We start from the raw sequence: 22,264 nt of genomic DNA on the forward strand, positions 1-22,264 counted from the left end.
TGAATACCTATGGGCTGAATGATGGGGTCTGGGGAAACTGTTGTCCCTTTGGAATTATTTTCAAAATATTTTTCAAGGAGATGGTCCATAGAGTTTCATTAGATTCTCAAAAATATCTGTAATGCAATATCATTGTCACCAAATCCAACCCCCAACCTTCTACGACTCCAGGTAATTTACTTTCCTTTTAGAGAAACCATGGCAAAAAAAAAAGGAAAGAAAAGAAACCATGGAAGTAGACTCTTTGACTTTGACCCACTAACTCCTGACCTACTAACTTCTGACCTAACGTTTAAAGGGACAACAATGAAACAATGCGCATTTAGAAGAGTTAAGTACTCAATGATTAAACATAGCACTTCTGTGCCAGAATTACCAAATCATTAAGTGGGTGCAAAAACAACCAATCTTAAGGCTGGTTTTCATAGAAACCCCACACTCACCATTTTCTTCATGGCAGTAATCAAAGCCTGCCACACTACATCTTCGAAAAACCATCTTATTCTCAGTCAGGGTTCCTGTTTTATCAGAAAAGAGGTACTGAATCTGTCCAAGATCCTCTGTGATGTTCAGGGCTCGGCACTGAACAGTAGAATCCATTTTCTCATTGTAGAAATCCACATCGCTTTGAATAAAATATATTTGTCCAAGCTTCACAATTTCAATGGAAACATAGAGAGAAATGGGAATCAAAACCTAAAAGAGCAAAACAATTTAAAAAATGTTAAAGGTGGAAAAGAAGGGATGAAAAACCACATAGAGTTGGATAAGTAGCAAAGATCTTAATATTCTATGATGAGTACAATAGAAATTACCTGTAACAAAATGATCATGGTCCAAAACATATAGAATCCTCCCAACACTGGTGATATGACATGTCCATCAGGCTCAGGGATGTTAAAAAAGGGTATGTTTTCATATCTGCTCAACCAGATTCCATGACCTTTCAAAAAAATGCACAGTCATCAAAAGGATGCTACGTATATATTATGCAAATATAGAACTTTATTCCTAAAGAAAGAGAGATAAGAGTATTGGTTTTGGTTGAACACCAACTGTTTAAGAAACAAATTCAAATTCAAACGCTACACATTTTCCTGTCTTTGTCTCTCTCACTCCTTACATCTCTCCCCAGGTCGCTTTAGTACTTTGGCCATGTGTAACTGGATATAATCAATATTAATGCTTTTCAGGTTAGAGAATGAGAGAGATGAAGATGTGAAGAAAGCAATTATTGGCAAATAAAACCTCCCTTACAAAAGTCAAACTTACACTCATAAACTTCATTTTGAAAATAAAATACTTTTAAATGAATATCTTGCTGAAAAGATGTCAGCAAATAATCAAATTCTACCTACCCAATGCACCAGTTAAACACATTATAACCAACAGTAGGACACAGCAGAGGACATCTGTATTTGCTCTTCTTTCTAAGTTGCTGCGTTTATACCTTGGTCCGCTGTTGTTCAGCATTGCTTTGGTTTCATGGCCTACATGGGTAACACAGTATGTGAGAAAATGTGCAAATTAAAGCCAGGTAACAAATATCATATTTTTATATCTCGCTGGCAGACAATTTAATGAAAAGTAGTTATGCAATATACTTTGTTAATTTAGCTTCTTTTTGTGATCTCTTTAGAAAAACAGGGACCAATGATTAAGGTTATCAAGACAAAATTTCCTTTCTGCTTCTAGAGATTACATTTTGAGTAAATGGAAAATGTTAACTTGCAGAAAAGCACAGAGGAGATGATGGTGAAAAGTCAGAAGTACAACCAACCTGCATAAACTACAATGCCCATGACAGCCTCTGTGTTTCTAATGGTGCATCCTCTAAGTAATAAATTCTCTTTACTGAGACCCACACGTTCTTTGTTGGAATGTTCTCTATAAGAAAGACAGCATATAAGTTTATTTTTAAATAGCAAAAATGGGCATGTAAAAATAAAAATGATTTTTGAATATTCTTGTTTACAGTATGAAGTTAGGCAGTTCACAGGAAAAGATTCAAATCTCTGATGCATTTGCTTTTTTATTTCAGTTACCCACTTTGGCTGGGGAAAAAAGACACAACAGGTTTCTAACACTGCTTTCTACCATTCATTGTCAACTTCTAGTATGGATGCTACAAAAATTAGAAAATATTCCAAATAAGGAAACTATTTCCTCTAGCAGAAACTGTATTTGGGGGTAACTTAATAGCTGATGAGGGAAAAGTTCTTGATGGAATTAGAAAATTACCATTTTTGAGCCTGGTGAAATCAAGGATTACTCTTAGGCAATAATAGCCAGTGGCTAAAATCATTAGGAGAAGGCTGGTGGGGAACTTTATAATGAAAGGATAAGGCTAACAACACCAATCTTAACATAACTACCAATGGGACAAGGGGACATCACAGGCCTCCAGCCTCCAGAAGTTCGAGGACAGAAATTGCTCATCTCCCTCAGAACCTAATCAAGCCTCTAAGAGGGCAAATCAAACTGGAGTCTGTGGCATCAGGGGACCTGTGAAGCCTTTGAAACTGTATGCAATATTCCCCTGTGTGTGTCTATATACATTCGTCATTTTCTAGGGAGAGAACTTCTTTCATCAGATTCTGAAAGTGCCTCTGGACAGTTTTCAGGAAATAAGGCCAGAGAAACATGTTAACCACCAATGCAAGGATGCAGTCAGCCAAAGCTACCAAATCTGCAGTGGTAAGCTCTATGGGCAAAATGACCTGGCCTATTCAACAAATGAGTAGAATGAGGAGGGGGGAGCAAAAGGAGTGGTAGAGGGACTCCACCCTCAGGAAGGATGCAATCAGCTCAATCCAAAATGTGGTAAATTCTACAAGCTAAATGACCCCATTTCTTGGGAGGGGAAATTTAGAGATATATCAACCAAAAGCAATGTGTAGACCTTTGTTTTGATCCTGGTTAGAATATATGGACTCTAAAATTTTTTTTGAGATAATTGGAGAAATTTGAACAAAGACTAGGTATTAGATGCTGTCAAGAAATTGTTCTGAATTTAGTTAAATGTGATAATGATGCTACGGGGTTTTTTTTTTAAGTTTTTTTCTGCTGTATATTCATAGTGAAGTACTGACATTTTGAAATGGTGTGATGTAGGTGCAGGGAAGGAAGTGGGAGGATATTTGAAACAAAGTTGGCAAAATTATGAAATAGTTAAAACTGGGTGAGGGCTCATGGGTGTTCACTACACTTTTCTTCCTAATTTTGCATGTTTGAAATCTTCTGTAAAACAGTTTTAAAATTATCTGGGCTTCCCTGGTGGTGCAGTGGTTGAGAGTCCGCCTGCCGATGCAGGGAACACGGGTTCATGCCCCGGTTTGGGAAGATCCCACATGCCACAGAGCGGCTAGGCCCGTGAGCCATGGCCGCTGAGCCTGAGCATCCGGAGCCTGCGCTCTGCAACGGGAGAGGCCGGCCACAACAGTGAGAGGCCCGCGTACCGCAAAAAAAAAAAAAAAAAAAAAAAAATTATCAAAGTAATTACTTGATGCAATTACTATATTGGCAAAAATACAGAGCAAACTCATTGGAAAATTTTTAAAAATAAGCAAAATGCAACGTATTTCACATATTTTGTGAAAATGAATTCTTAATTTCAGCATTAAAACTAGTTTGTTTTTAAAGCAATACACTTCAGTCTATAAGTTGTTTCTTCTTTATTATGTATGGGAAGATTGTCATTGTATCTGCTACCCATGCTATCTGGATTACAAGGAAAAGAAAAGAAAAGCTCTTCAAAAAAGGTTTCCTACCATAAAGGAGGAAAATAGATTTGTCATTTCACTCCTCTAATTTGTAAAACACACTAAGAGGTGTGTGTTTACATCCCTTCATTTATATGGGTTTATGTACAAAGAGCAAAACATAGGGTCATGGTCAGAACTAGCAGTGTCCTTGGGTTTAACCTAATTCTGTTTTCTGGATTTACAGATGAGGAAATTAAATCCCAACATTCACATTTCTATGTAGCATTCCCAGGCACGCATCCCAGTCTTGATTTGGTTCCTCATGAATATAGCATGTTATCCCTAGAAACTTTACAGAACAGATATAATATACAAAAGCACCAGTCCCAAAGTTCCTTAGTGTATTAAGATTTTTTCCCCTGGGATCCTTATTTTTCACCATTACATCACTCTAGGTTACCATCATTACATCAAAGCCCAACTTCTTTTTTTTTTTTTTTTTTTTTTTTTTTGCGGTACGAGGGCCTCTCACTGTTGTGGCCTCTCCCGTTGCAGAGCACAGGCTCCGGACCCGCAGGCTCAGCAGCCATGGCTCACGGGCCCTGCCACTCTGTGGCATGTGCGATCCCCCCGGACCGGGGCACGAACCCGTGTCACCTGCATCGGCAGGCAGACTCCCAACCACTGAGCCACCAGGGAAGCCCCCAACTTCTATCTAGATTGCACCTGCTCCAAACTCTAAACATGTCCTGCACTTGATGGGTGTGTATTTGGCACTTACAGCGTGGGACTTTCAGATTCCATGTGAGATACTGACTGTCCTTATAGAGCTCTCATCCATTCAAGAGCCTATGTAATATCTACCATGTGCCCAGCACACCCACCCGGATGCTGAGGATAGAAAAACAAACTTACACAGTCTTGGCTCCTGTGGTCTAACAGGAAGTGATTGATATAGAAATATGTAAGTAATAAAAATATTATAGTTGTTATTATGGAAATCTGATATTCAGCATACAATGTGGGCACAAATAGGGAAGAAGTCAGTGCTACCTGAGAGTAAGAAGACCAGAGAAGCCATCATTCATACAGAGAGTGAGCTTGAACATCTCAATTTTTGTTGATTTTAGGAAATAGGCTACACAGCAGGAAAAGGATAAGGAGCTAGTTTAGCAGATAAAAACAATTTCACAAAAAATTACTGTATCCTCCTGGGCTGACTCTACTAAATATACAGGCTCTGAGTCAGATTCTATGCAGAGTTCTATATTCCAAACCACTCAGTGATAGACTAAAGTTCCTATTCTTTGCTGTCTAGAAATGTGCCAGAAGCAAGACTGACCTTGTCAGGGGAGTCAGCATTCCCAGTAAGAGGCTGTACAAACCTCAGCACCTGAGGTCCACGTCAAAAAATGTCAGCCCTTAAATCTGACATTTACAAGAGGAATTTCTGTAAATAGTCAGCAGCTGGAGAAAATAATACTAGAAAATTACTCATCCTAAGAGATGGCTTATGAGCACGTTTCTGATGACAGGAACATCTGCTAACGTCTCTTTATCATCTCGCTTCTTTATGATCTATTATATTGCTCACCTACCCTCCAAACACACTTAAACCACTTATGACTCCACAAATGCACTGTGGTCTCAGGCCCCTACACCATTACCTGTGTTGCTCCCTTAACCTGGAATGTCAGCCTTTCTTTGCATTTAGTTGCCTGCCTGGTATCTTATTATTCTTAATGATTTAATTTTAGCATTACCTCTTTATCTGGACCAAGCCTATTCCCTTTTCCCATTGCATAGTCTCCTGTGCCTGCCCAAACACCTGTCTGTATCAGGTGCTACTTAAAGATGCTACCACGATGTTCTAAACTTCCTTCCATGATAACCCTAACATTTTAAACAACTTGACTGAGGAATAACTAATAAGAATCATAATACATATACTGTACATATTTAAAGTGTAAAACTTGATGTTTTGATGTTTCCCCTGCGAAACCATCACTATAATCAGGAAAATGAACATATCCATTAATCTCCAAAGTTTCCTTATGTCTTTCTGCAAACTTTCCTTCCTACCTCCCCCCTCCCAGGCACCCACTAATCTGCTATCACTATAAATTAGCTTTCTTTTTTGAGAGACTATATAAATCAAATCATATAGTATATATTCTTTTTTGTCTGGCTTCTTTCACTCAACATTATTTTGAGATTCATCCATGTTGTTCCATGTACCACTAGTGAATTCTTTGTGCTGCAGAGTAGTATTCATTGTATGGATATACCATTTGTTTACCTATTTACCTGTTGATGGACATTTGGGTTGTTTCTAATTGGGGCTATTACCAATAAAGCTGCTTTGAATGTTTGTGTACAGGTTAGTATATGGATAAATGTTTTCTCTTGGGTATATGGATATATGTTAGATAAATGTTTATATGGATAAATGTTTTCTCTTGGGTAACTTCTTAGGAGTGGAAAAACCAGATCACATGGTAGGTGTGAATTTAACTTTTTAGGAAATTTCCAAACTATTTGCTAAAGTGGCTGTAGCCATTTCCACTCCTACCAGCAGTACATGAGAGCTCCAATTTCTCTACATCCTTGTGAAAAGTTGGTATAGTCAGTTCTTTTAATTTAGCAGTTGTAGCTATGTGGTTTTAATTTGCATCTTTTCACACAGATATTTGTCGTCCATGTATCTTCTTTGGTGGAGTGTCTGTTCAATTTTTTTGATCATTTAAAAAACGTATTGTTTGTTTACTTATTGAGTTTTTTTTTTTTTTTTCGTTACGCGGGCCTCTCACTGTTGTGGCCTCTCCCCTTGCGGAGCACAGGCTCCGGACACACAGGCTCAGCGGCCATGGCTCATGGGCCCAGCCGCTCCACGGCATGTGGGATCTTCCCAGACCGGGGCATGAACCCGTGTCCCCTGCATCAGCAGGCGGACTCTCAACCACTGCGCCACCAGGGAAGCCCTACTTATTGAGTTTTGAGATGTCTTTCTCTATTCTGAATACAAGTCCTATATGAGAAACATACATTGCAAATATTTTCTTCCAGTCTGTGACTTATGTTTTCATTTGCTTAGCAGTCTCATTTGAAGATATGTTTTCATTTGCTTAGCAGTGACATTTGAAAAGAATAAGTTTCTAATTTTGAGGAAGTTCTTTTATTTAATTATTTTTGTCCTTTTATGGATTGTGCTTTTGGTGTTATATCTAAGAAATCTTTGGCTAACACAAGATACCAAAGATTTCCCCTATGTTTTCTTCTAGGAGTTTTATAATTTCAGGTTTACGTTTAAGTAAGTACAGGATCCTTTTTTAGTTAATCTTTTTAAGTGGCGAGAGGTCTAAGTTGAAGTGTTTTTTTAAAGTATAGATGTATAATTGTTGCAGCATCATTTGTTGAAACAACTAACCTTTCTCCACTAAACTGCCTTTGCATCTTTGTCAAAATCCAGTTGCCCATTAATGCCTGGATCAATTTCTGGACTCTAACCTCTTCCACTGACTTATTGGTCTATATGCCAAAAACAAAATCTGGTGGTATTAGCCCTCCAAATCTGTTCTTTTTCAAAGTTGTTTTAGTTAATTGATTCTTTCTACCTCCACATAAATTTTTAGGATAAACTTGTCAATTTCTAAAAAAAAAATAAAAATAAAAAATAAAACCTTGCTGGGAGTTCAATTGGGATTACGCTGAATCTACAGATCAATTTGCGAAAAAAATTGATGTCCTAACAATATAGAGTTTTTCAACGCATGAACAACATATGTCTCTCCATTTAGTTACGTCTTTAGTTTATACCAACAGCGTTCAGTGGTTTTCAGTATGCAGGTCTTTCATATCTTTTGTCAGGTTTATTCTTAAGTATTTCAATTTTTCTGATGCTATTATAAATTGATTTTTAAAGTTTCTGTATCTGATTGTTCATTGCTAGTGTATAGAAATACAATTAATTTTTGTATATTGATCTTGTTTCCTACAACATTGCTAAACTCAGTTATTAACTCTAGTAGCTTTTTTTATAGATTTCATCAGGTTTTCTACAAAGATCATCACACCATCTATGAATAAAAAACAATTTTACTTCTTTATTACTTGATGCTTTTATTTCATTTTCTTTACATTAGCTAGGTTCTCCAGTACAATCTTGAATAAAAGTGGTGAGAGACAATATCTATGTCTTGTTCCTGATCTTAGGGGAAAAATGCTTACTTAGTCTTTCACTATTAAGTCTGATCCTAGCTGTATGGTTTGTATAGATGCCTTTCATCAGGTTGAGAAAGTTCCCTTCTATTTCCAGTTTGCAAAAACGGAAGTTAGATTTTGTCAAATGCTTTTTCTATATCCATGAGATGGTCACCTGTTTTTTCTTTTCACTTGTTAATTATCATTTGTTAATATGGTGAATTACATTGTTTGATCTTCTAATATTAAGCCAATCTTGCATTTCTGGTATAAGACCTACTGAGTCATTATATATTAACCTTTTTATATAATGTTGGGTTTAATTTGCTATAATTTGTGTAAATTTTTTTGCATCTATGTTCATGAGGGATATTAATCTTCCCTTAAATGTCTTTGTATTCTTTTGGTATCAGGGTAATTCTGGTCTCAGAAAATGATTTAGGAACTTTTTCTTCTTTGCCATTTCCTCACAAGATCACCACTATGAAGTAGGTCTAACTAACTCCTCTTAAAAATTAGGAAGGATAAAAAAAGTAACTTGGCTCAAAAAATAAAGCACTTAAGTGGCAGAAGCCAGCCTGAATCAGATAAGACCCTAAATTCTAGATGCCCTTGGAAAGGGATGTAGATGCCACAGGAAGCCTCCAGAATGAACACTGTTGTGGATTCTCATACCTTTTCTTAGATGTGTTTCAAAATCATTGGCTAACTTTTACAAACTGAATTGTCCACCTACTCTAATTCTTTTTTTTTTTTTTTTTTTTGCGGTACGCAGGCCTCTCACTGCTGTGGCCTCTCCCGTTGCGGAGCACAGGCTCCAGGCGCGCAGGCCCAGCGGCCATGGCCCACGGGCCCAGCCGCTCCGCGGCACGTGGGATCCTCCCGGACCGGGGCACGAACCCGCGTCCCCTGCACTGGCAGGCAGACTCCAAACCACTGCGCCAACAGGGAAGCCCCACCTACTCTAATTCTAATAGGATAGAAGGACACCATCATCCTATCATGTCACTTAAGCTGCCAGTCTGTCCAAACACTTCCTTCCAAATAATTAACATGTCTTGGGCTTAACATGGAGCTCATGTTAAGTCATTCACACACCACTGAAAGAGAGTCTAGGATTATTTTAAGAACAAGGTTTTGTTGTTTTAAAAATATACATAGGTAAATATCAAATAATTAAAATAAGCCAAATTTATAGGTGGCTTAACTTACAGCCTTTAGTGATTTAACTTGGTATAAGTACACAAAAGTGTTTTTGAGTTAAGCATAATTGCAACATACAACCCCACTCACACCCACAAAGGTAAGTCATGTATCACTCACAGGAAGCCTCGGAATCTGTTGAGGTCATTGTTTGGACTTTCACATTCTATCCTACTGGAGAATTTCTCAGGATCAACTTCAGAGTCCTAAAAAAAAAATATATATATATTTTTAAATCACCAAACAAAAATTCAAGGTTAAATCTTGAGATTTAATTGTTTATCCTTTCACCAATTGTTAAGATAAAACGAAGGCATGCTTGTCACAAAATTTATCACAAGTTGCCCAAATGAAGGAAAGTATAGACATAATTATAAATGAATAAATGAGATCAGAATGGTCCCAGAGCATTAATAAATATCTTCAGGTGATGGGAATGTCTGAATAGTATACTGGAATCCATGCAGGACTCCCTGCAGGAGAGAGCTTTTCCTCCTACAGTGCACACTCTTTTATCTGGAAGACACTGAAAAGCTGAAAATACGTTTGTTGTTGTTCTTTAACCATATACATAGCTTCTGAGATTGCGTGTGTATTTATATATACATATATACAAACATATATGTATACGTATGAGTACTCTGAGCACGTATGCATTTGATCTCAGCAAATTTTATTTAAAAAATTAAAATATGCTAAATATCAATATGTCACAAAATTCTCTAATAGATCAAATATCATCATTTCCATTTTAAGATAAAGAAACTGAGGCATAAAGTGGTTAAGTAACACAGTAATTAAACAGCAGATCTGGGATTCATTCAAACTTGTGTTAATATAACTTCAAAGGTCTTGTTTCCCTCACCACAGCATGGTGAAGGGTCAGAGCTCTGTGACATGAAAAGTTACAAATTTCTTAAAAGGCCTTGGTATATAAGTAATTACAGATTTTAGGAACAATGACCGATTGGTATGTCCAACTTCAATCAGACATAACATATAAAAATCTAAGTTTAAGAAAACTAAGTTAGAAGTTGATTGTTTCTATTGCAAAAGAATTTTCCAAATTGCAAAATTTGTTGGGTTTCTTAAATTCAATTCCCAGAAATATATGATTGTCAGACTGAAATGTCTGAACTCCGAAGTCATTAAATCCTATAATCTATAAAATATAGCATACCTCTACTGATATCTGGAACTGGATTAAGCTCTCTAGAATTCCATTTTGTAAAGGTAAAAATGAGTTTAAAAAGTCTCTTTATCTGTACATGTGAAAATGAGCTCAGTCATCTTCTGAAAAGAAAATGTTTATGTCACCAATGGAGAACACATTATTTACCTGCTCTGCGTATCCCCGAACCACCTGCCTCTGTTTTAAATTGCTCTCTCCATCAAGACCGGAAGTCTCAATGTGACAGATTCCATCTGGATCAGTGGAAAAGAGTAAAACCATATCTGCAGGAATGACCTCATTACAGGAAAGGCGAATAAAGTCCCCAACAGTAACATCTTTCCAGCATCTGTCGACATATTTTTTCTCTTTCCTAAAATAGAAAAAAAAGTTTAAAAAGAATCTCAAGCTAAAAACACACAATAGTTTTCTTTAATTTTAGTATATAATTTAAAGTGTTAGGGTGAATTTTAATCTGTTAAATGCTAAAAGGGGAAGCCAGAGAATTGGTAAAACTTAAATTCCTCAACTTGCTTCACCTGAAAATTCAGTTACTAAGCTGCCAAAACATCACTTCTCTTTTCCTGTGAGATTTTGAACCACTACGCTATTTGAGTAGTTCTTGAATAAAATTTAAATTAACATTGGATGGGTTTATTCATATATGAAGCAATTCCTGCGTGCTATCCTGTGGTCAGGTATCAAGGATCTTAGAAGTGCCCAAGACACATTATCTGCTCTCAAGAGAGCTTCCTATCTGGCAGATAGGATGGAGAAATTAAAGAAAACCCAAAAGAAATGAAATAAATACCCAGACACAACACTTTAAAAATCATTATACCACCAGATTAACACCCCTAATTATCATTTAATTGAAATACTGGTTAAAGTAGTTCTGTGTTGGCTGCAGTTGATCCCTAGAAAGGAGAATGCCAAATTTTAACTCTTTTCAAAAGTGTAGTTTTCCCAATCTATATATTCAATTCTTTTTAAAGGAAAGGCACATGAACTGAGGTTGACTTGCCATAAATGCCCTGATTTATGTTAAAGTTTTTGCCAAACTTCTCATGCCTTTTCATACCAATGGCATGAATTAAGCCCCACAAAGCACTGTCCTTAGAGAAGAATTAGGACGTTTGTATCATAGACTATTATATAACTAGTTAAGCAGCATTTCACACACAATACTGCCAACAAAAGTTAGGAAGGTCTGTCTCATCCCCCTATCACCTCCCAAATATCTGCAAAGAACTAGTATTTGTCATAAAAATGTACTTATTTTATAAGTAAAGATTTATTTTCTATTACATTTTTGGAGCTCAATATTCAAATTCATTGTCGAAGAAGCCTGGGAGATAGTTATATTCTAAGCTGTATGACTTATATATTAAAAATGAATGCTTCATATTAAATAGAAATGCTACCTTAAGCCAATACTTTATAACTTCTGCTATACAGAATTACATTGGTTATTTCAAGAAATACTTAGCTCAGAGGGCTACCTACGAACATTTTCAGGACATATTCTCCCAAAATATCTTATGTACCAGGTTGAATCCAAATAAAAGAATTCCTTATTTACCTAAAGAGTTTGTTAGTTTATCAAGAAAGGTAAAACAATGGTTTGTTTTGACAATTTTTTTCTAGTATACCCCAGTTTACTCTTCCATGGCATGGAAGTAACAGAGAGAAGACCAAAAAGGTAGGCAGGAGTCATATATATATATATATATATTTTAACATCTTTATTGGAGTATAATTGCTTTACAATGGTGTGTTAGTTTCTGCTTTATAACAAAGTGAATCAGCTATACATATACATATATCCCCATATCTCCTCCCTCTTGCATCTCCCTCCCACCCTCCCTATCCCACCCCTCTAGGTGGTCACAAAGCACTGAGCTGATCTCCCTGTGCTATGCAGCTGCTTCCCACTAGCTATCTATTTTACATTTGGTAGTGTATATATGTCCATGCCACTCTCTTACTTCGTCCCAGCTTACCCTTCCCCCTCCCCGTGTCCTCAAGTCTATTCTCTGCGTCTTCATTCCTGTCCTGCCCCTAGGTTCGTCAGAACATTTTTTTTTTTTAGATTCCATATATACGTGTTAGCATACGGTATTTGTTTTTCTCTTTCTGACTTACTTCACTCTTTATGACAGACTCTAGGTCCATCCACCTCACTACAAATAACTCAATTTCGTTTCTTTCTATGGCTGAGTAATAGTCCATTGTATATATGTGCCACATCTTCTTTATCCATTCATCTGTCGATGGACACTTAGGTTGCTTCCGTGTCCTGGCTATTGTAAATAGAGCCGCAATGAACATTGTGGTACATGACTCTTTTTGAATTATGGTTTTCTCAGGGTATATGCCCAGTAGTGGGATTGCTGTGTTGTATGGTAGTTCTATTTTTAGTTTTATAAGGAACCCAGGAGTCATATTTTGAAGGTTCAGTCTTACTGCCATTCCTAGGAGTAGGGATTTCATTCTATAGAAAATGGATATTCACTGAAGGTTCACAGAAGGATATATTCCATTTCTACCTGCTAACTCCTGCTACAGAGTAACAGATGAATTGTTGCGTGGCAGGCTGGTTAGAAATAGGAATGGCAAGGAACCAATGGAAAGTTATTGAAATAATTCAGGGGAGGGATAAAGATGGTTAGAATTAAGGCAGCAAAAAGGATGGATGAAAGGAGATTAAATCAAGACATATTCGGGTACTAGAGACAAGTATTCTAACTTACCACATGCAAAGTTATCAAGGGTGACACTACGGTATCTAACTTGTATGGTGAGTGGTGCCTTTCAGCATGTCCCAGATTTTAGAAGCAACTGATTGCATCTTGGTGAAGACAGTAAATTTGGTTTGCAAAGTTTTTATTTGAAGTGAGATATAAAATTGAAGAGGTCCAGCATTTTGATGGTTTTGATCAGAAGTTCATGAGTAGAAATATAAACTTGCAAGTCCTAGGTACATAAAGTACCTAGGTAACGACCCAAGAGGAAATGTCAGAGAAATCAAAAAAGAAGGAAATTTCAAAAATTTCAAAAAGGGAGCCATCATAGTAACAAAAGCCACAAAGGGGTCATGCCTGTGATATGTGGTTATTAGAATGTCTGCTATCAAGTTGATAGCATGATACTGTTGATGAGGAGAGTGAAGAAGAAAGTGAGACCTCCAGTGAATTAAGGCATAATTGGAAGTTGAAGAAGTAGAATATTTCATGAAGTTTAGCCCTGAAAGGAATAAAGGGTGAAAGCAGCCACTGCAAGGGAAGGTAAGGCAAAGGACAGTAAGGATGAAAGAACTGGGCATGCACATAGCATGCAGGGAAGAAGCCCATGGAGAAGGCAAGGTAGAAGAGAGGACAGAGTTGGAGGGTGTTGTTTGAGGCTATGGAGAAGTAACAAGGAATGGAATTAAGAATGCAGATGAAAGAATTACTATGACTAGGCAGGGAGTCACCTTTTCAGGTAAAGTCAGAAGAAAGTAGGTGAAGATGTAGACGATGTAAGAAAGAACTGAAGTACCCAATTCATGCTTAATGACCTCTACTTTTTCTATGAAGAAAGCTATAAGAAAATTTGCTGAGAATTTGTGAAAGTAGGAAGAGAAGACAGATTTGATATTAGGGTTAAGGATTTTATTTTTCTTTCAAACATAAGAAATAGAATTCCTCTAAGGGACAAGTTTATTTACTCTACATTGGAACAAAATTCAAACGAGGTCAATTTTACAATTAAATTAACTTCACTTTTCCCCATTTAGAGTCCATACTAGGATTTTTTTAAAGTAGCTAATTTTCCCAATAGGTAGCTAGTTCAATTAAACACATACTGATCTTAATTTATGTGAGTTACCATGTCAGGCGCTAGGAATACAAAAGTGATTAAGATATGGTGATCTCCCTATGGAAGTTATGGTCAAAATTTGAAAAAGTGACACAAACAGCAATTTTATAAGAGAGGTATGCACAGGTTATTAGGGGAGCAAACAGTTGGGACATTTAGCTCTGGAGGAGGTGAGCCTTGCAGGATGATCTAGAGTGAGTCAGGTGAAGAAAGGTGGGACAGTGTATCAGTCAGAGTGAGAGTGGAGGCACAATGCCATAGGGCATGGGAGAGCATGATGCTTGGAACTACAAGCTAAGTGACAAAGGCTCATTGCCAATTTTAACTAGCTTTGAGAATTTTTAATTGTGGTAGACTCAACATGAGGTTCTATTTCCTTCTCAGATATAGAATTAAAAGTAGTAAAAGAACTTTCTCCTTCTCCCACAGCCTAAATGTACAACTAGAATTTCTTGTATCTACTTGGTTATTTGTGCTTCTGTAATTACTCTCACTGGTCAGGATATAGCACTTATAATCCATTCTTCAGGCAAACTTCTAGACCCATTTTGCTTCTTTAGGAATTCAATGTCACACAGCTTTTATGTCAATACACAGTCACTGGGGAAAGTTGGGAAGAATACACTGGACTATTAATAGTGATCCCACTGGGGTGGAGGTTGGAAGGAGAGAGGTGGAAAGACAGAAAACGTGGACTTCTACCTTCTACTTTAACAAATTGAAAGAGAGAAAGAGTGGGATTATGAATGAGTTTTTCTTTTTGATGTTCTTTAGTATTTTTCCAATAAAACACTAAAAACAGTTTATAAAATGCAAATACTGAATAATCATTGGGCACAAGATCAGCTAAGATTTACCGGATGCTTTATATTCATCAATTCATTTAATTTTTATAACAGTGTTATGTGGGTGGTACGATGAATGCACTATGCCCCACTCCCCCACCTCTTAGAAATGAGAAAAACTGACTTTGACAGGTTAAGTCACTAGCTCCAGGTCACACAGTTCCTAGTATTCCTGGGATTTGAAACAAAGCAGGTAGCTCCAGAGTCCATCTCTCAAATACTAGACTTTACTCCCAGCTATAGTAACTTACCAATGACCACCAAACAAAACATGGTTTAATTGTGTATTAGAAAGTGAATTTCAAGAACCACTGCTTTGGAAAATGTCACGAGTCAATAAGGTTAATATCTTAGGCCACTGATATTTAGTCTCATTTCAAGAATCATGAAATTCTATGAATTTATGAGATAATTCTAAAATATTAACATTAGCTAGTATTTTTAAACTCCTAACACCAACAATATGGTGATTTTTAAAGATCAGAAAACAGTATAAGTTCCTGGAGGGCAGGCATTTAATCTGTTTTTTGTTTAAACCTCTAAATCTCTCAGTGCCTACAACACAGTAGGCACTTAAATTTGCTGGATGATTAATAGTTTTATTTTCAGCACACTTCTATTATCCTTGAAGCAAACCTTAAAACCTTACAAATGGCTGCCATTTTAAAGGCAGGTTTTGGATAATAGTTCAACCTTAAGTCAGGTTTTGGATAATAGTTCATTCTAATGTAATTGTGGTATAATAGGATTTAAATGTTTAATTTCTATTCTAGTGTTTGTTATTTCCCTATGATACTTTCCCAAAGAAAATTAAGCACCTTGTGAAAGACCACATATTATTACAAATAAGAACCAAATTATCTGCATAGAAATGTTAATATGCTTCTTCCAGAAGCTTGCAGGATTTAATAGCTGCATACTTTCAACTTAATTTTACTGAGAAATAATTTGTCCTCTAAAGTAATTTCTTTGTATTTAATAGGAATTTAAGTTAGTACATTAACTTAAATCAACAAGACATGGTCTTAGAGCCCACGTTTATTTCTTTATATCCTTATAATTTGTTCCAAGAACAAGGGAGGAGGGGTCAGAATGTAAGCATTATTTCTTCTACACCAAAAGCAAATTACATAGAATATAATAAAAAGACATAAAGAGCTACCCAATTCTATTATGAAATGCAATCATAAAGTGATATCTTAGACTAGACCTTAAACAATTGAAAAGAATATTGCATCTCATCTTTAAGTTTATATGCAAATCATCTAAAACAGATCCAAACTATGTCTAAAGGGACTCCTGAGAAAAAAAATTATACCAGGTTTCCCATTAGGAAATTTTAGTATTTATAAAATCATACAATGTTTTAACAAGTTCTCAAATATTAATTAAATGACTTGATCATGTGACAAACTCTAGCTTATAGTCATTATTAACTTATAATAATCATAATAGCTAACCTTTACTTAGCACTTGAAAGGGTTAGATACTATGTTTACTGTTTTATACTATTTTATTCATAATGAAGGGAACTGGAGTTTAGCTAGTTTACATAATTTGCCCAAGGCTACACAGCTACTAAGTGAAGGAATCAGGATTAGAACTTTTTAGAATAAGCTAAAAAAGCAAACAAACACACAGTAACAACTCTAAACTAGCACTAAAAATCAGCAATTATTTATGTACAAGAATTTGTATTTAAAAATACATACAAGTATTCTTTCCATTTGCTAAATTTGGCGTTAGCTGAGCAATCTTAAAATTGGTCAAAATATGGATTTTGTTCATCATATAATCACTGTAAAATCCTATTTCCTACAGCTATTTTTTGAAGGCAGAGACTATATGAACATTTCACCTCTCTATCCCTGGCACATAATAAGAATTTAAATGTCATCAAATGATTCAACAGCACTGTTTCAGTAAAGTGCTCTATGACTTTAAAATAAAAACCATGAACTATTTTTTTATTTTTTCTATACATCAATTTTTCTGGTTCCCTTTAGATTAGACATGAGTCTAAGAAAAAAAAAAGAGAACTAATTTTTCCTTATTTAAGTACAGTTCACATCATCTTACAAAAGAGAAAAAAGTTATTTTGTTTCCTATAATAGGTCTTTAAAATCAATTTGGAGAAAGCCACTGAAGAATTCTAATAATGAACAAAATTCAGAATCCTACAGGTTTTGGCTTAAGTATCACTTTTTCAGAGAAGTCTTCCCTAATCATTGGCTCATGTAACACTGAAGACAAATTTCCACTATCAGGACAAGGTTTTGAGTTATTGTCCTCCCAAAACAACAAAAAAATTATGTCATCTGGTTGAACTCTTGGTCAGTCAAGTGAACTTAAATTTGTTCAGAATATACTTCTGTTTATTATAAAACTAAACTTTTAAACTTAGATACCATTTATTCTGACTTGGAAACTAGAATAGAACAGAATCTCTAGTCTGACAAATTTAGAATTAGTGTCTTATGAAAGTTGAGTCTATATCAGAGCACTGAAATCAACCCAAGAAATATGCCAAATGCTCTGAGATCTCAGAATAGTGACAGCATCTGTCCAATGGAGCCTCTGAAGTCTTTCCAAAGGCTGAAACAGGTGCCTACCTCTGGGCTCAAAGCTCAGTCTTTTAGCTCTTCACATTTTCTTCCTTGAGGATTTACATCAAACTCCTAACTCGTAAAGGGACTGATGACTTTGAAATTTCTCTCTGTAGCTTTTCCTTCCTTCGAGAACTTCTGTAATATGTGTGCCCTATTTGCCCACTGGGCATTTCCACTTAGATGCCTGTCTTACTATCATTTACAGTTCACTCTACCTGAGATGAATTTAATGCTCCCTGTTTCTATCAGTGGTACTTTTATCCTCCAAAGCAGAAAAAAAAAAAAATCACAAAAGTTCACCAAATTCCATTGGGTTCTTCTTCATAGTATCTCTTCTATGAATCCCCTCCTGTACTTAGCATCTACTCCCAATAGTACCCTGGATTGATTAGTAGAGGCAGATCTATACAGAAGCCATTCCCATGACCTGAGAGGACCAATCCTCCTAAAGCACAACCTTTACCATGTTACTTAACTCAAAAGATGCATTCTCTACCCCTAAAGGAAAATATCTGTGATGGTTAATTTTATGAGTCAATTTCACTGGGCCACAGGATGCCCAGGTATTTGGTTCAACATTATTTCTAGGTGTGTCTGTGAGTGTTTCTGGAAGAGATTAGTGTTTGAATTGGTGAACTGAGTAAAGCAGATGGCCCTCCCCAGTGTGGGTGGGCATCATCCAATCCGTTGAGGGCCTGAATAGAACAAAAAGGTGAAGGAAGGTTGAATTCACTCTCTGCCTGACTGACTGAGCTGGGACACTGATCTGCCCTTGACACTCCTGATTCTCAGGCCTTCAGTCTCGGACTGGAATCTACACCATCACTCTCTGGCCTTCAAACTACACTGCTGGCTTTCCTGGTACTCCAGCTTGCAGATGGAAGATAGTGGGATTCTTAGCCTCCACCATCCCATGAGCCAATTCCTTAAAATAAATCTTATTCCTATTGATTCTGTTTCTCTGGAGAACTCTTTTACTCAATGTCTAAGCAGTATCCTGGTCATGGAGTGCCTCCAACAGTAGGCTTCAAATTCCCTCTCTAACTTTTTATTTCTGATTACTGCCCCTTTACTTGGTTACTCCCCTCAGGCCAAGTTACCACACTCAGTATCCTCAGAATAATCCATAAGCTTTCCAAACTCTGAAATGAAAACAAGTAACACCAAACCCTTACTTGTAAAGCAGTTAACATATTCAGAATTTCACAAATCTATTCCTAATGATGACTTTAAGAAGTAGATACATTTCTCATGAAAGGGAACTCCAGAGAATTAACATTATAAACTTTGTAATTTATTTTCATAAAAGCCACCCAAATAAGGACTTAAATATATTCCTTCTTGAAAAGGGAACCCTCCTACACTGTGGGTGGGAATGGAAATTGGTGCAGCCACTATGGAAAACAGTATGGAGGTTCCTTAAAAAACTAAAGATAGAGCTACCATATGATCCAGCAATCCTACTCCTGGGTGTATATCCCGAGAAAAAACATAATTTGAAAAGATACATGCATCCCGATGTTCATAGCAGCACTATTTACAATAGTCAAGACATGGAAGCAACCTTAAGTGTCCATCGACAGGTGAATGGATAAAGAAGGTAAAATACACACACACACACACACACACACACACACAGAGGAATACTATTCAGTCATAAAAAAAGAATGAAATAATGCCATTTACAGCAACATGGATGCAACAAGAAATCATACTAAGCGAAGTAAGTCAGAAAGAGACAAATACTATATGATATCACTTATATGTGGAATCTAAACTATGACACAAATGAACTTATCTATGAAACAAACAGACTCACAGACATAGAGAACAAACTTGTGGTTGCCAAGGGGGAGGGCACTGGGGGAGGATGGATTGGGAGTTTGAGATAAGCAGATGCAAACTATTATATATAGAATGGATAGACAATAAGGTCCTACTGTATAGCACATGGAACTATATTCAGTATCCTGTAATAAATCATCATAGAAAAGAATATAAAAAAGAATGTATATGCATATAACTGAATCACTTTGCTGTACAGCAGAAATTAACATTGTAAATCAACTATACTTCAGTAAAATAAATTTTAAAATATATTCCTCCTCTTTGATCTAGTAATTCCATTTCTAATTATAATGCTGAAATAATCATAGATCTTCAACACTTTTGTATAAGAATACTCACTGAAACATACATTCTCAGAATTATATAAATATGGGAAATGTTAAATTACCTTAGAGTCATATTATAGACAATGCAGCTATTAAAAGTACTTTCTTGAAGGTTAAAGACATGGGAAATGTTTATGGTGTAATATTAGGCTAAAAGAATTAGAATAAAATATATGTAGCACAATCTCAATTTTGTAAACCGTCCCCCATGGGTTTACCCCTACCACAATATGCACATGACTTGAAGGAATACATCCCAGTGTGATAAATAACTGTCTCCAGACACTAGCATTGTAGCATTCGTAAATGTAGTCATTAATAAACAGCAGGGTTCAAAACTCACCTTAATGGACTTTATTCTTGGCTTTCTATTTCATAAATACTGAAAATACAAGTCTCCAACAGAGCAAATGTGCTTGTGAAAAGACCTCCTATTACGAATGCCCTCTGTTGTTGCCACAGCAGGAAGGGTTTTATAGGCTGCTGGCTTTGTGCACAAAAAAGAACACACTTCTCCATTTCTCACAGTTCCTTTCCTCCACAGGAAGCTCATCTTCTCTTTTTTCATTTCCCATGTTGTTTTTCCATATTCATTCATGTTTTTCATATCCCATCCTCTTTTAATCCCAAATTGTAACATCTAGGATTAAAAGCTAACTGCTTGCTTTCCTTCTTATGGTTTGAAGTTTAATCTTTTCAGTTCCACTTATGCCTAAATTATAGAAGCTCTTGCTTTATCAATTCCCAGGGTGACAATGGCTTACACATTATTGTTTTCCTATGATGCCTGAATTTAATTCCCTGTAGGACTTGAATAAATATTAGTTGAAAACACGCCCACCCCCCAAAGTGTCCTAGTCACACCTAAGGGGGAAAAAGTGACATTCTGCATGTTTCTAAATGATGCCTGTGTATTCCCCAGCACAGCTCCTGTTACCCTTACCTACTGTAAACTTTAGTTACTAAGTTGTTGATCTGTTTGTCAAGTTTGTATTTTCGGTAATCTTCCAAGCCATCTTTAATTGCAATAATTGTAAGGACAACCACCAGAGGCAGCATCGTAATTTCCTTTTGGAAGGCTTCTACCAAAGGCACCCAGTTCAGGACAACTAGAAACAGGAAATATAAATTGGCGACTCTGCAACCCAAACACACACAAGGAGGTGTTAACATATCATGTAAAAGCCTGCAGCAAAAGAGGCAAAAGACCTGACGGTGTTTCCCTACAAGTTTCTATTAGCTGATTTTGGATGCTACAAAACAGAGAGAACTAGCAAAATCTAACAAATCTGAATGAACAATTTATTACCCCCCCAGACATCTGGCTTGAGCATACTTTAATAAATGTGAGATATTATTTATTACATATATTATAGTAAATATTGCAATGTGACAGTCTTGAGTTGTATAACACATAAATATAAAGCACAGTAGTAGTAAGTACTATTTTCTTTTCAAAAGTTCAAAAAACTTAAGAGGAAATTCAGAGTTAATGTGTTGTAAAAACAAAACAACAAAAACCAACTCTCTAACTTTCAGAAGTTAATTTGATTGTCCAAACATAAGATTCAAACAAGGCTCAAAATACTGGGTCGGCCAAAAAGTTCCATAACAACTTACAGAAAAACCCCAACAAACTTTTTTGGCCAGCCCAATAATTAGAAAAGCCTGAGGGTTTGCTTTTCGCTAAGATCAATGTTTCCATTTCTGCTTTTATGCTACTCAGAACCAATTTTTTAAGGAACTTCCTCTATTCCTCTATTTTATATATTCAAATATTTCCCCACTGGACCTTAAGGCAAATTCAGGCAGCCTCTTTCCTTACAAGAAACAAACAAAATCTCAGTCTTGCATGGTTCCTTGAATTTTTATCATATACTTTTCCCATAACCAAACTTCTCAAAATAATCTACACATACCCCTCCTTCCTCACCTCTAATTCCTTTTACCCTGAAATTTTTTTCTTAGCCCTTTTTGCTATTTCTGTGGCTTCAATGATTTCCATGTGAACTACATCCAAATCTATAGGGCTAGGCCCTGAACTCTGTTCAAGTTCCAGGTCCTAATTCCATCAAGGGCACTAGATTGCAAGCTCCCATAGACAGAAACACCCACAGCAGTTAAAGCCATTAATTCAATAAATTCACATCTGTACTTTAACCATATCCACTGTTCCATGAATGTATATGGAATGTATATAAAATGAAAAATGAGAATGAATGTATGTGGAATGAATAATAGATGCTGAGAATCTCTATACTGATATTAGCATCTCAAACCCATCATTTACAAAAACAAAATAATCTTCTAGCCGAGCTTCTTTTCACTCCTGTCATTCCTTTTTCTGTTAAACCTCCTGGTCATCACATCTCAACTTGTTCACATCATCTTTTGACTCCTTTCACTTAATTCCCTACATCTGATCCATAGTATCTGTAATAGATTATCCTCCTTTTATCCCCACATTGTTCTAAGTTCAGGTCTCCATTACAACTCT

General features: G+C 36.3%; 1 protein-coding gene across 2 annotated transcripts in view; it reads right to left on the reverse strand.

The window, feature by feature from the left end:
- The window catches only part of ATP10D (ATPase phospholipid transporting 10D (putative)), a 128,691-nt gene that overhangs the window by 67,238 nt on the left and 39,189 nt on the right, over window positions 1–22,264 (reverse strand). For both annotated transcript variants that reach the window (XM_081235500.1, XM_081235501.1), the window contains 7 exons: window positions 20,711–20,905; window positions 10,447–10,651; window positions 9,228–9,313; window positions 1,781–1,887; window positions 1,359–1,490; window positions 816–943; window positions 444–696 (listed from right to left, as the gene is read on the reverse strand). In XM_081235500.1, the coding sequence (XP_081091626.1) occupies window positions 444–696; window positions 816–943; window positions 1,359–1,490; window positions 1,781–1,887; window positions 9,228–9,313; window positions 10,447–10,651; window positions 20,711–20,905 (1,106 nt within the window). The remainder of the gene's footprint in view (window positions 1–443; window positions 697–815; window positions 944–1,358; window positions 1,491–1,780; window positions 1,888–9,227; window positions 9,314–10,446; window positions 10,652–20,710; window positions 20,906–22,264) is intronic.

The sequence above is a fragment of the Mesoplodon bidens genome, assembly GCF_964165515.1.
Source record: "Mesoplodon bidens genome assembly, chromosome: 1".
Taxonomy (NCBI): Eukaryota; Metazoa; Chordata; class Mammalia; order Artiodactyla; family Ziphiidae; genus Mesoplodon; species Mesoplodon bidens.